Source organism: Mugil cephalus, chromosome 8 (genome assembly GCF_022458985.1).
Source record: "Mugil cephalus isolate CIBA_MC_2020 chromosome 8, CIBA_Mcephalus_1.1, whole genome shotgun sequence".
NCBI classification, from domain to species: domain Eukaryota; kingdom Metazoa; phylum Chordata; class Actinopteri; order Mugiliformes; family Mugilidae; genus Mugil; species Mugil cephalus.
Genome location: NC_061777.1, coordinates 16,032,337 through 16,047,400, shown reverse-complemented (window position 1 = coordinate 16,047,400; position 15,064 = coordinate 16,032,337). Strand labels below are relative to the sequence as shown.

The 15,064-nt window shown below is 42.5% G+C and overlaps 1 protein-coding gene across 4 annotated transcripts in view; it reads right to left on the bottom strand.

The window, feature by feature from the left end:
- Positions 1-15,064, bottom strand: part of LOC125012571 (probable E3 ubiquitin-protein ligase HERC2) — a 283,713-nt gene that overhangs the window by 203,180 nt on the left and 65,469 nt on the right. For all 4 annotated transcript variants that reach the window (XM_047592571.1, XM_047592573.1, XM_047592572.1 and 1 more), the window contains exon 5: positions 7,654-7,766. In XM_047592571.1, the coding sequence (XP_047448527.1) occupies positions 7,654-7,766 (113 nt within the window). The remainder of the gene's footprint in view (positions 1-7,653; positions 7,767-15,064) is intronic.

The following is a 15,064-nucleotide window of genomic DNA, read 5'->3' as shown; positions in this document are numbered from 1 at the left end:
CACGCTAGGAAGACCCGTGTTCATTCTCTGATGAACTGTTCTGAGGCACAGGGAGACCTACACAATATTGAGAATGCCTGATCGCTGATGCAAAGAATTTGGGTTTCACAGACAAAAGGATAATTAATGAAATGTATCTTTATTCTCTCTTTTTTTACCCCCAGTAAATCCTCATACTCCTGTGCTCCCTCTGTTTTTAGCACCTTTTGTAAAACCTCCAGAAGTTTTTTTGTTTGTTTGTTTGGTTTTCAGTTTTCCCATCTCACAAAATGAGATTGCAGATAAGTGAACTTTATTAACTTGCGATCGTGTGATACCGAGTCATGTCAGCCACAGCTCAAGGTTATTCTGTGAAATGGGCGCAGGCTTTATAGGGCTCAGCATAGTAAATTAAATCAATAACACCGAATAGTGAGTACTGCCATTTACAGCGTGATGCCAGCCGGAATTTCATTCCAGCCATAACTCTCAGCGCTGGCCTCTGCGAAGTTAGCAACAACAGACCCCTATGAAAAAGTAAACAAGTTGTTGCGGTCGTGCGGTTTAGTCCTCAAGGTTACATCCCTCCCCTACATCCAGCCTCCTACTATGCGTCCAGAGGCCTCGCATTTGTCTGGCTCTTTCGTCAGGGACAGATTCCTCCTCGCTAGCAGCGAGACGGACGGTTTTTTATTAAGTGTTGGCACAAGACAATGTGGCCTCCGCCTGTTTCTAGTGGCCCTGATTCTGCTCTAGCAGCGCGTGATAAGATTTCGACTTTGTTCTGTATATTCGCTTTTTGTTCATAAAGCCGGAGCAGTTTCTCAAAAGAAAAGAGAAAAAAAAGTAAAAAAAAATAAACAAATAAATAAATAAACAAGGGTGAGCACAGTTTATTACTGTTTAGAAGCCTCCTTCTGAGAGCAAGGCGAGCTCACAAGGAAGAGTAATGATGTGTTTTAGGTCAATATTTTACACAATGATGCATTTTGGGAGGCACACCTCTACAAGGCGTGCGTGAAACAATGGGTGTCATAACTGCCCAGTGCAGCTTATTAATCTTCCCTCGCCCCGTGATCAATCTGTTTCCCCCCTCGCAAACACTGCTTACATTCCCGCGTTAAACGAGAGACCATCTTTCACCGCGGCACGAAAGGGTGGCTCCAGGACGGTGATGTCTCTCTCGGAGCGAGGCGGCTCGGAGTAACGGCACAAAACGACTTCCTCAGGATGTTTTTAAATCAATGACGGCGAGATTAAGCGGGGAAAATGTTACCGAGAGCGGTTGTGTAGGCAAGCTTGTGGAACAGGGACTCAGGACGTCGTGTTTTTCTTTCCGTGTTGGATGCGTAACTGCGTACGGTTCAGCCGGGACAAGAGAGGCCGTTTATTTCTGAGTTTGTTTCATTGATTACATATTAACTACCCGAATAACGGCTGCACAAAAAAAAAAAAAAAAAAAAAACTCAAGACTTCCAAAGCTGTGACGCAATGATATGTTTTGTTATCATCAAACCTAGGCAGGCTTTCATTAGGCATGTCCAAGGAAACATATGGTGTCATGCTTACAACTGGGAACCATTTCAGAGGTATGTTGTGAAGTCATACGGTAGTGCTCAGCTGAAATTATTCTATAGATGACAGCAAGGGGGAAGTTGCCACTATTCTTGTTATACCCCAACGTACAGTCATACTGCAGCAATTATTCACAATCTTTGATTATCCTCAGAGAAGCGATGCAATCACGGCTGAAAATCAATTTCAGGGACATCAGGAAAAATCAAAAAGCCAGCACAGTGCCAACAGGGCCAAGGGCTTGTGCAAGAGAAGGGATTTTTTTTCTTCTTCTTTTTTTCTCATCATCGTTTCCGTTTTTCCCTTTGCTGAGAGTAATCAGCCAGCAACACCAGAGAGCTCCCCGTTAGTCGGAGCCAGACCCTGATCCTGCTCAGAGCTGCAAGTGATGTAGAGCCAGGTAGCATCCAATTAGTGCTTAGTGCAACTTAATGCAAAGTGCTGGCACTCGGCTCACCGAATCCAACTAGTTGTCACAGAATTTCCACGCTTCTTCTTCTGTCGAATTCATGAACATTTGCTGATTTGCTTTGCCTTCTCAAGGCACCATGAAGTTGAAATGAGACATTTCCATCAATGCCGCGTCGTGTATGGCCATTTTCTGCTAAACCAGATTGGCCTGATTACTGATGAGACAGCAGGCATGTCAGCGACGGCTGCTTGATGCTTATTGACAACTGTGTTGCTTTAGAACCACATTTACTCCCTTTACATATCGAGCAATTTGTAATGGCACGGGTTCCAAAGCTCTGTAATGGATGTAAATCCAGTGAAAAATGACATGATAAACTAAGAGCATGTACCATTTTTTTATTTTTATTTTTTTAAGTCAACGAGGCCGGGTGTAAAATTCCACACGTGCTCAGTGAAGGCGTGCCTCTTCGTTGAACACTTTCATTCAGTCGGTCTGGACTTGTCCGGACGCCGGACTTATCGCACAGCTGAAAGCAGATAGAGTCTGATAATTACATATTTAGAGACAGAGCATAAAAGGCAGCCTCACCCCATGTTTTCTCCTTCAAAGCGGACTGATCTCCTAGATGAAACACTCAATATGCCAGAGAGATAACAAACTAAGGGATGATGTGTAATTTCTTATGTGTCCCCATTTCATGTATTTCAGCACCTCACATCTATATTTGACACCCCCACCCCCCCCCACCCCACACACTCTCATCCTTTCCTTACCCAGGGTGTAGACAGCTGTGATGAGCGTCTCCACAGACTGCGGTCTCTCGTAGCAATCAGACAATCGAGTTTTGGCACGCTGTGTTTGTGTAGAAGGTGGCTTCCTCCTTCTGTCTTCCTCCCTGTGAGGGCTCCACGGGCAGACAGCCCACTCTTTTGTAATAGCATTAGCAGAGACTATGCGGCAAAACAGTGGAAAATCCACTCCATCATGTTCCCTCGTCAGGGATGTCTCGTCTCTGACCTCTGCCTCAGTTTCAGTGAATCACATGAATGCAGAAGATGAATATGAGCCATCGTCTGAGGTTACGCCAAATCCAACAAGAGACAGGCTTGTCAACCATGAAATCGTCTTTACAGGAGGAGTATGAACAAATTTGGATTGGTTGGAGGCACTTTCATCTCTGGGAAATTTCCTGACCTTTATTTTATATCATAGACCATAAAGATCAGGCGGAATGCTATCATAACAACCGGTATAAAAGGAAAATGGGGGTCTATTATCCTCCATAATTCCTCTCTGGACATCTATCATCATTCACCCCCGTATTTGGGCCATCTAGCACTCACCACAGGCCACTCCAAAACAGTTGTGCAATGTATAGCTTTCTTTTTTTTTTTTTTTTTTTGTGGCTTTTCTTGGTTATACCTCCCGTGACTTGCTTGGCTCAGCGCCCTTACACAAACACACACACACACACACAAACAGAAACTGATGTTTGACCTCTGAGGTTCAGTGAGAGCATTAAATACCAATTAGGTTGACTACAGGCCAAGCTGACTATGAGGTTGTAGCAAGGCCCTGAAGAGACCCTTGGGAAGCAACTTATTGGTCCCGAGGCATAACTGTGTGTGTTTGACTAGTACAGTCGTGGAGGTTAAGTTAATACAGTAGGCGAGTGATGTTTCACAAAGAGAAACTATGTGGATATTTTATTTCATGCTCCATTTCTCTGACAGAACCTTTTTTTTTTTCACTCAAAAAAATCTTTTCTATTAAATAAATCCTTCAAATAAGTGCAATTTGTGTCTTATGCAACTAAATAGCCTAATGCCTACAGTTTCAAGTACAATTTGGTCCACATATATTTGGACCCTGACACAAGTTTTGTTATATTAGCTGTACACTCTCAGGTGTAATTTGATGATATTTACATCCAAATTGGAGAAAGGGTTTAGGAATTAAAGTTCTTTAATATGTAGCTGCCTCGTTTTCAAAGGAACCAAAAGTGGACAGTTGGCTGATAAGCTATTACATGGGCTGCATGAACTACTCCCTCATTAATCCTTCATCATTTAAACAGGTAAAAGTTGTGAATTTGATTCCAACACACCATCCTTAGGCTGAAAAAAAAAGAAGAAGAAGACAGCATCTGTCAGAGAGATGGCTGAAATGTTAGGAGTGGTCAAATTTTCGGTTTGGTACACCGGTGAGCGAAGGAACTCAAAACGGCCCGGACTTCTACGAAAAACAACATTGGTGGATGATCGCAGGACCTTTTCCACGGAGAAGAAAAAAAACCCAGATCATCCAACCAAGTGACGAACACTCTCCAGGAAATAGGTGTGTCAGTATCTGAGTCTACAATAAACAGAAGACTTTGCGAGAGCAAACACAGAGGGTTCACCACAAGATGGAAACCATTCATCGGCCTAAAAAAATAAAAAATAAAATAGAGAGGCCAGATTAGACAAAAAAACATCAAAAGACACCAGCCCAGTTCTGGAACAACATTATTTGGACAGATGAAAGTAAGATCCACCTCCACGAAAATGGTGGGAAGAGAGGAAGCAGAAGGCTTGGAACTGCTCGTGATCCAAAGCACACGTCTTCTGCAAAACATGGTGGTGGCAGTGTGATGCATGGACATGCAGGGCTTCCAACAGGAAGGATGATGTGGAGAAAAAAAAAAAAAAAAAAAACCAGCCAAATAAATTATAAATATAGAGATATATTTTCTGCTCAGATTCAGCCAAAGTCAACGAGGCCGGGTGCAAAGTTTATAGTACAGTCCTTCACAGTACTGATGGACAATGGCCCAAAACACCCTGCAAAAGCAACCCAATAGTTTTTTTTAAGGCAAGGAAGTGGAATATTCTTCAGTGTCTGAGTCATTCACCAGATCTCAACCTGATCAAGCATGTATTTCATCCACTTAAGACAAACATTAAGGCAGCTGCAATTAAGGTCTGGCAAAGCATCACAAAGGAGGAAACCCATCATCTGGTGATGTCCACGGGTTCCAGACTTCAGGTAGTCATTACCTGAGAAGGATTCTCAACAATACTTAAAGAAATGAACATACTATTCATGGTAATGTTAATTTGTCCAGTTACTTTTGAGCCCCTGAAATGAGGAGACTTTGTTCCTTAAAGTTTCACAGGATGTTTTTGTGTAATGGCTTGAATTAAACTTGGAAGTCTGCTCTTCCATTACATCTTAGTTGTTTCATTTCAAATCTAGAGCATAAATCATGAAGATTGTTTCACTGTCAAAATATTTCCGGGCCTAACTGTATGAAGTCAACTCAAGCTTTACATATGTGGCTTGGAGAGGTAGTTTACAAGATGTCCAACTTAGATCATTTGATGGCTTTAAATCCGTAACCTTTTGTGTTACTGTTCAAATGTAAGTGTTTAGTGTAATTAAATCTACTAAAATGCAGCATGACATTTTATCACTTTAACTCCAGACAAAGGTTTCCTTCTTCACATGGTTCCTACTGTGTCCATGCTACGTTTGTTCAACTACATCCATGTAGGCTTCCCTCTTTTCTTCCTTTCCCCATGACAACTTTCATTTCAGTCACATGCTGCCATAACTCAGTTTTATGTTCAAAATAAAACAGCGATACAGGGGAGAGAATATTACTAAACGCTCAGAAGGCAACCCTCTGAGAAATATCCGTTTCTCTGCAGTGAATCTGGAGACTGTGTGTGATGATCTGCTGTGGTTATCTGGTGGTTTCAGAGTCATGCCCTTTACTGTCCCTCTGTTATTTACCCACCAGACACACACAGCTTGATAAATGTTTAGTCTGACCTTCTAAATTTGTTTTCCTTCCTCTTAACTGTGATTTTATTTCCCTTGGACAGGCCAGACAGTGTTTTTGTGTGTGCGCGCGTCTCGGTGTGCGCGTGCACTTGTGGATGTGTGCGTACGTGTCTGCTTATTTATCGGTTCGCAATGAAAGAGTTGTGCAAGTAGAAAGATAAACCTATTTTCTACAGTACTTCTTGCAAATTACTTCCAGCAGTTGTTCAATTATATAAAGAGAGAGCAACTGCTAGCAGCAGTGCTTTAACAGCCACTGTCCATCCGTCTTGTGTGTGTCTGCTTCAGTCTGGAAAGGGTTAAAGTCGCCACAGGCCAGAGCAGAGTCAACATCGGCCATGGCTTGGCTGGCCTGCCCAGCCAGATCGATATCTGCAAATAATAAATTAGCTCCCCAGAGGGGTCGCACTAAACCTTCAGCAACACTGCCCTGGAAAAGTCCACAATTGGTGTGTGCGAGACTCAATAAGCCAGGTGAATGACTGTGCAGGGGCACATCTTTAGCACTCTATAATAGAAAATTAATGGTGCTCAAATCAGTGCTGAGGGCACCCTGAGGGTTATCTAATAGGCCTAGTTAGAACTGTCATACCTCCCAGAGTCGCCTAAAATATCACATGCAAACACACGGAGCAAAGAAGAGGGGAAGAATCGGTGTACATTTGTGCCTAGTATGTGTCTGGTTAAATCAGCTGGTTAGGGTATATACGATAACTATAATATAAGTAATGGTAACAGTAATTAGATATTACTTACTTTAATAATGTCACACTTTGAATTTAGAGGATTGAACAGAAAAAGTTTTTATTTTTTTTAAATATTCGCCACCATTAACTCTCCCTTCAAGACAAATTTAAATAATAATTTTACTTCATTATAGCATTCGCATTTGATTCCGTACAGCAAAAGACAAGTATCACTACTCTTATTAAAACTAAAAAGCCTTCAGCACTATAATGTTTCTGCCACAGGTTTATTTTCTGTCAGAAATTTCATATTCAATCACGCAGTGTCATATTTATACGTAAAATTTACGTCACAAGTAATCTGCTCAGTTTTAAAATCGTCAGACAATTATGAACTTCTTGTTTAAGGCTCCTACTTATTATTTAATGTTTTGTGTAGGTCACATTGACTCAGCAGTCCTCAGTCACTTCCAGGAAGAAAACAAAATGACAGAAATGACTAAAAACACATTAACAAAATAATGAGTCGAATTTTCCGCAGTTCAGATAATCATCAGCTTCTTTCAAAACGAACCCTAAATAATCAAATTTGAGTAAGAAAAAATAAATATATATCGTAAATACCAGTAGACACCAGCAGATGATCAAATATAATTCTGAAATCCGATATATGAAGTTTACAGCATGCATAAACTTTTCCAATCAACGCAGCTGCTTAAAAGCAGATCTATACACCCAGAAGGCTAGTAATGAGCCCTAAAAGCGTATCTGATCACTTATTCCAGTTGGTTTATTTCCCTTCTTCAAAGAAACAAGTATTGGACTCAATAAACACACTTCATATTGATCCTGTGCCACACGGCAGCACATGCAGCGCTCTTGCCTGCGCCCGACAAGATTTATTACAAGTTCAAATGCCGAACAGGAATGAAAAGCCACGCACAACACAAGTGTAAACTTTAAATACCTAATGACTTCATGTCAAAGCACCACTCACACATGCTATATGCTTTCAATCGTTCTTCTGAAACCTAATTTGCCTATGCAGTAATATGGCGCTGGGGGAAGGGGGGTGTATGCGGGGAGGGGTTTGCCTCCTCATCTCTCCTCCTATCGCCCCTCAGGTCTGGACTTCGGCAAACTATCTGCTGCGCTGACATGGAAACTTACCCACACGCCGCCACGCTGCCGTCCTCAAACGCGAATAGAGTGTGTCGCTCTCCGCAGGCCACTTGAGATATTTTCAGAGATGCCGGAAGATTCTGGAACGAGCACGGTGCCAGCTGGAAAAGAATAAAGTTCCCGGTGAGGTGAAGAAACACACAGTATCTCGGAGTTGCTCGGCAGCAAAGTTAGTCTACTCCATCAGGCTGGCAAACATCCCAAAGACAGGCGCCGCTACAGTAGATCCTCTCAGTGCAGATGAAGACAGAACAACGTGAACAACAGAGGCAACAAGAAAGAAACGGCGTACTCCTTCATGGCGCTCAGCTGTGTAGATCTGATGTTTTTATGTCCCTGTGTGTATGTCTGTCTGTGTGTGTGTGTATGTGTGCGTGTGTTCATGCCAGTGCCACAAAGAAAAAATGAAACAGCCTATGAGAAGAAAAGAAAGCCTGGTTCCTCATCATGCGCTTGTTAGCTTGTCCAATCTATGGCAATCAGCACAGTCCCAGGGGTTGAAAGACACGAGATGCTGGGGAAAGGGAAGCCGAGGCAGAGGAAAAGATCAATACTGCACTGTGAAACAAGAAGTGTGGGCTATTTACTCTCCATTGATCTGATGATGCTGGAGAAACACCTCACTCGGCTATTAAATTGAGGGTACAAGTCTGGTGTGGAGGGCTTTTTTTTTTTTTTTTTCCCTCTTCCTCTCTCTATCTCCCTCTCTTTCTTCACCCCTAGGTCAAGAAAAAGCTAAAAACATCCACAAACAAACAAAAATGGATTGCTTGGGCCAGGGAAAGTAATTAATCTACATTAAAACGCCGAGGGAAAAGACATTAACCACCCGTTTTAAGTGAAGTTTTGCTCAGAGCGACAACAGACCCTTAGCAGCGTAGGATAGAGTACTAGAGGACACACTGATAAATACAGATTCACTGCTAGCAGGGGGTCAGCAGGAGTTACTTTAAGCCTAAGATTGCTACCTGCATAAAAAGTTAATAACAAAAAAAAAAAAATATTGAGCGGAAAGTTGTACGCAGGCCTTTTGGCAACACAGCAGTGAGCATGATGTGTAGGCCAAGTTAGACAGAAGTAATCAAGATCAAACTCTTTTTCAGCCTAGTTTTCAGAGTTTCAAGCCATTTTCAAGAAATCAGTGTTTCTGAGGAACCCTTGACCCCTCACGAGTAAATCCTGCGCCTTTATGAGAAGATGATATTTAGTAGGATGTCCAAAAGGATCCTGAAAAGTGTACAATAAATAAATGTAGTCGTCGAACCGTGATGTCAGAGGTGAAACTCACATGAATGGGGCGCACGGGAAAATCTATAAGTTCCTGTTAGGGCAGAAAATGTGAAGTTTGCGGTTCACATTTAAGTCAATGTTGCCACTGCTGAAGTCACTGAACGACAAATCAATCCACTGGATCTTGCTAAAGCAACGCTAACTGGTTAACTTGCGAGCCTCTTTATGACACAGAAATAAGTCACAGCTAAAAATCCTTGGAACACACTTTTGTGTTGGATACAAACTGGACGCACATTACACAGAAACATGTTCCAGTGAACCTAGTGTCACATCAGATTACTGACCTAGTCAGAACATTTCTGACACTGGGTTTGCAGTTACATTGTAAGCTAGTTTTCAACTTGTGTGTTTTACTGTGACTTCAAAATGTGTCCAAGATGTTTCTTCTTCTTTACACCTTTCCTACTGTACCTTAAATACAGCCTAGTGTCAAGGTTCATTTTTAATTCAGTTGAAATGACATAATTCCTATTTATGTGACTTTATATGACACGGAACACAATAATACAACATTATGCTGAACGACATTTATGTGGCCAACTGCAGCTCTGTCGATCTCTTGATCCAACATGTCTCATATTCTACATTAACTAGACCTGAATTCAATCACGGAATACGATGAATGAATTAAATCGAACGTTCAAAGGTGTAAATAAACACCTAATATAAATATAACAATACAATAGAGCTAGAAAGAAAATTCCAGACATTTTTGTTGTGCATTTACACAGCGTCAACGTGTTTTATGTCACCAACTTACCAACTCTTTAGAGAAATTTAACGTCATTTTTGTTGTGAAACAAAAGAAAAAATAGCTTCAATTTAGGTTTTATATTGTGATACTTTGCCGTGTACCGTTAAATCTATCCGTGGTTTCTCCCACATGTGAGCAGTGGCATAGCTCGGTGTGAAACTCCCTTTCCCTCCATGTCTTTCTTTGCCTTTCTTCTACTCCTCAGAGGAGAAGCCTTATTGACTGTGTGGCTGTATTACAACAAGCAGTCTCTAATGACTCCCTGAAGACCTCTCTACCCCTACTGCCCGCCCGCCCGCCCGCCCGCCCTCCGTCTCTCTCTCTCTCTCTCTCTCTCTCTCTCTGTGTCTCACTCTGTGTGTCTCTCCTTCTCTGCCTGCTCTTCAGGCTCCAGTTCAGCAGCTAATTAACCCTCTCTAATAGCGTAGATTACATTAGCTTTGAGCGGCTCGCACCCTCCACCGGACTCGCACTGCCACACAATGAACCCAGCCTTGCTTTACAAATCTCCCCCTTCACAAGAGCACAATTATGAATTCAAACAACTTCTTATCCACACTCACTCATCCAGGGACAGAAGCCCTCCTCTGCGACCGCCCCGCTCCTCCCCTGCCACCCATCTCCTAGGCCTTCACACGGAGAGTAATGAGAGAACTGAAGAGAGGAGACCACACAACAAGATGGGCATGAGGGGGAGAGGGGGTATCCGGGGAGGGGAGGTAAGGACCCCTATTGGGTAAATCAGAGAGGTCACTATAGGTGTTTCATTGGGCGAGCCTGGAGACGCTCGGCGATAACCCTCCATTTTAACGTGCCCATTCAGGGAAAAATGGAATCTTAATTACCATGAACAGATAGAGCAAGAAGGGGGAATACCAGGACCAAATGGAGGGTTATGCTTAAAGCGGTCAAAGAGGGGGAATTAGACGCCAGAATGAATGACTTAAAGCTGCGACGTTGCTTTCTACATATTGACAAAAAGACAAGAAAACTCCAATCAATCACCAAAAACCCATTGGGTCTAAAAAAAAAAAAATACTCTCCTCTTGGTGGCTCGGAAAATCGCTCCCACGTTTAAGAATGTAAAATTGTGCGACGTCAACGCAGTCGTCTTTGAATCGCGGTGTATAACGGCGCATTAAACTACAGGAGTCCGACCACACTATGAATGTTAAAGCCAACGGAGCGCCTCGGACGGCGTAAAGAAACACGGCATCAGTGGGGAAATTATTATTATTTTTTTATTTGGAAGTTGTTTTTTTCCCCCTCTCTTTGAGCACACAGTGGTGTCTTACGGATGATAATGCGATGAGATATGGCGGTGGTAAGAAGAAAAAAAAAAAAAAAAAGAGCTCAAGACGAAATAAAACACGGAAGAAATGGATGTAATCTGCTCTGTCCAAATGTAAATTGGTACATTTGTAGTGAAAGGACATTCTCATGTTTCTTTGTCCGAACAAGTAATTTTCCCTCCGTCCCTCTTCTGTAAGGCTTGCCATAGCAGCATTTTCTACAGCATAGAGCACTCTCCTTTCTATTTCAATAGGACAGCTCATTTGCTAGACTCCGAGCCCAAACTGCTGACTGGGTTTTTAAAGGCTGTGTGTGCTTTGTGTGTCTGGAATAGGGTGTGTGCGCACAAGCTTGCGTTAAAAGAAAGAGAAAAGGGAGAGGGCTCCATGAAAGAAGGGGTAGGAAAATGGAGGGAAAGAGTGGGAGAGGGAACACATTGTATCATTAAGGTACTCAGAGATCATTAGATATATAAGGGTTCTGCTATGCAAGGTCAGGGCTGCTGTGTTTTTCTAGGTCGACAGAGGAGCAGTAAAACCAGTCTAATCAGCCGCTTCTCTTTCCTCTCCTCTCCCCTGGTATCACTCGCTTCCTCTTCCATCTAGAGGTAGTGTGGATTACAGCCCAGTTTATCCATCCTCCTGCATGTATTTACCAACATTATCAAGGCTCACGAGCCAAGGACACGGTAAACCACACAAAAAGTACAGAGAGGCTTTGAGCTAGATATTGGCCTCATTATGAGGTAAAGTTGTTGGCTCCCCGTCTCGCTCCCAGGATGTACAAGGCTACTTTAACAGGTGCAGCGCACTGCCAGACTAACCGGTGTGTTTTTCATTAAAGCTGGCCTTTAAAAGGGAGTTTAGCAACTGGCAGTCTGCCCCCAGTAGAGTGTATGTTTGTGTCTTTGTCCTAAACAAGCAACAAAGGTAAGGGAAGATTTTTTTTTTTTTTTTTCCATTTATGAGAGCGAGGCCATCAATTTTATTCAGGAGTAAATCTTTTATGTAAAGGCAACATTCACATCTTTTGTTCAAATGCCCAGAGGCTCCGATTGGTTGCTTAAGGTTTTCCATAAGACAAGGACACTCAGTAATATATTTTTTTTTTTTTCCCTTTGACCTCATGCAATTTTACATTGCCCGGCATTGTCTCTCCTACGCAAACCCATTATTAATTCAATGTCAGCTTGTTAGTTGACCAGTAACGAGCAGACACTCCAGCTAGAAACGTAACCAAGTTTCAGGTCAGTATTGCTGGTGCACCATCCGACAAGCACAGACTGACCGATTGGTACGGTTTGTTTTAACAGTATTGAATGAAACAAGACAGTAGTGCTTCAGCACTCCCTGCTGGTGACATTACATGGTTATGTCACCTGTAAATAGCTTTTTACAAAAAAAAAAAATGTGCGTGTCCAACATCAGCTTAGTTGTAGGGCCAGTAACTTCACGGGGCCAATTTTAGCAAAGAGGGTTTGAGGATCACTGTCTACCCGGCACCAAGCGGCAGACGGACCTGATTAGCACGTTGGCTTATAGGCTAGGAATTAATTCATGAGAGTTGTTGACGGATCAAGTTGAAAGAAATATTATTTAATTAATAAAATGGCGTGACAAATCGTTTAGGTGTTCTGATCAACCACTTGGAGACGGAATAAATGACGGTTTGAGATTAGATGGAGACGAAGAAGGGACCAAAATTGAGGTCAGTTTTTTGGTCCAAGTTATCCAAACACACGACTCCAAATTGATGATAATGTTAATTAGGAAACAGTGACTTAATATATTAGTAGTATATCCGCCGTCCACGTTGCCAGAGAAACTACACGAAAACTTTTGACTCCTCATTAGACCGAGGTCCTTACACGTCCACCGAAGGACACACTGGCACTAGCCCCGGTGGTAGGGAGGCACTGCTCTTGGTGATGTGGCGCGTTCATCAAGATAATGATGGATATCTTCCAAACTGACCCATGGCTTTATAGAGACGAATGTCCTGCTTGGCTTCTTACTCAGCACTTTGGCCTTTCCTCCGCTCGCTGCGCGCTTTATCACACAAATGCCCTCACCCAGGGTAAGATGGAGATCAGCAAAGCCTGCCTGGGAAATGGAAACACCTAAAAGCTATCAATCAGTTCTGGCCAATCAAGAGAGGAAAACACACATATTGGGGGAAGTATCCACATCCACTAAGTGGATACAATGATGTGGCTTTACGGTTGTAGTCGTATCAGGAGGAGTCAATTTTGAACTATTTTGAATTTAACTGCAACCAAGGATTATTATTGTATGAAAATTCTGGACCAAATAACTGTCATTTTTCATGATGACAATGACTAATTTATAATTCATTTAAGTTTAATTTGTAACAAACCATTTAGAAGAAGTTCTTCATATAGTTAATGAGCAAAAATCTGAATTTGATAAAGACACTAGCAATTAATTCTCTCAGATAAATGTTAAGACTCCTGTAAAATACAAGTGCCTACATTTTGTACTTAAGTATGTGAGTAGATGTACTTTGGTTTATTCCACTAGGCGTACGTGCGCAAAGATCAAAAAGAAAAGAGAAAAGGACAAGTGTGTGTGACAGAGAAAATGTGTGTAAGATAATGCCTCTCTTGCTCTTGACCATCTCATTAGGCTAATGTTTTTTATAAGGCACTTGAAATGCCAAGGCATTGGTGGATTTAGTGTAAACTTAAATTCCATTACCTGGCAGGCATTAATTGCTCACTGAGCCCAGAGATCTCCCCCCTGGGGCCTCTATGTTTCCTCTCTGTCATCTGGTTAACTATTCTGTCTAGACTAACTTAGAGCACCATAATCCACCATAGGGATCAATAAACTGCACATAATTCAGCCCCAATAATGAGCTTTCACTTCAACACAAGCGTCAGCCCACTTCCCAAGGAACGGGCAGGGGCGTAAAATGATAATGTAATTATTAAAAGGACAGACAAAATGAGTAAGCACTTTCACACAGAGAGGGAGGGTGAGCCCGGCCTCAATTAGACACACTTAAAGCTATCATTGTTATTCGAGACAAAGCTAATCAAGGAGGAGATACAGGGGCATCCATTTCAGCAGGTAATGGAATGGCGCTCGCGGACTCTCCCATTTCCCCAGGCTCATGATGTTATAAAGGCCGCCCTGTAGTCACGCGTGAACGGGCACTCTTTAATGGAGTGCAATGGATGTGGTTTGCAATTGGAGATACGGAGGAGAGGACCTGGAACGGCGAAGTTTAAGAATCTCATTGTAATGGCGACACATGAAACCATATGCGTGAGGGATCATTTTACACCTGTGGTTTCTATAAATGATTGGAGAACAGAGAGGTTACATTTTGTACTGCTGTTTTATGCAGAGTGGGAGATTTAAATCTCTAAAATGTCATAGCATGTTATTTACGCACAGCCCTCGCCGTAGTGTACACGGACGAAGCTAGCAGCTGCCTTTAGAGACCAGCATGAGAGATGTGATGTGAGACAAAGTAAGGTTTAACCTGGGGCCTTATCTGTTAACTACTGTTTCTCCAATTATATGCATCCTTGAACTCCAGTGAAATCAAGAGGAGCTAGTTTGTTTTTTTACACCCAACTGCTCCTAATTCATCTGCAGGCTACAGGAGGTCCAGGGTGGATAAATCAGGCTTTTACGGAAGAGTTGCTCCTACTGTTTATCTGCTGGTGACATTTGCTGCATGGCCCCAACTGCACCATAATTACCCCACTTATTCACTAAACAGGAATCATGCCTGGCAGGAACCCCCTGACACAAAGGTTGCAGGACTTAGGGCTATATTCAGCCTCCAGAGTTCAATGGCCATGGCTTCATGAAAGGACTCCATTCATTTGAACATCAGCATGGGTTCACTTTAGCTCGGCCTAAAAGAAGATGGGGGCTAAACCGACTCGCCTCAATAGCCGGAACAAAGAGCATCATGGCTGATGACGATGATGAATTTACATCAGACTGCACATGCAGCACACCTTGGCACGCTTTGAATGTCACAGTTCCCATAGTGGACTGGCATTTGGAGAGGATTCTCCTG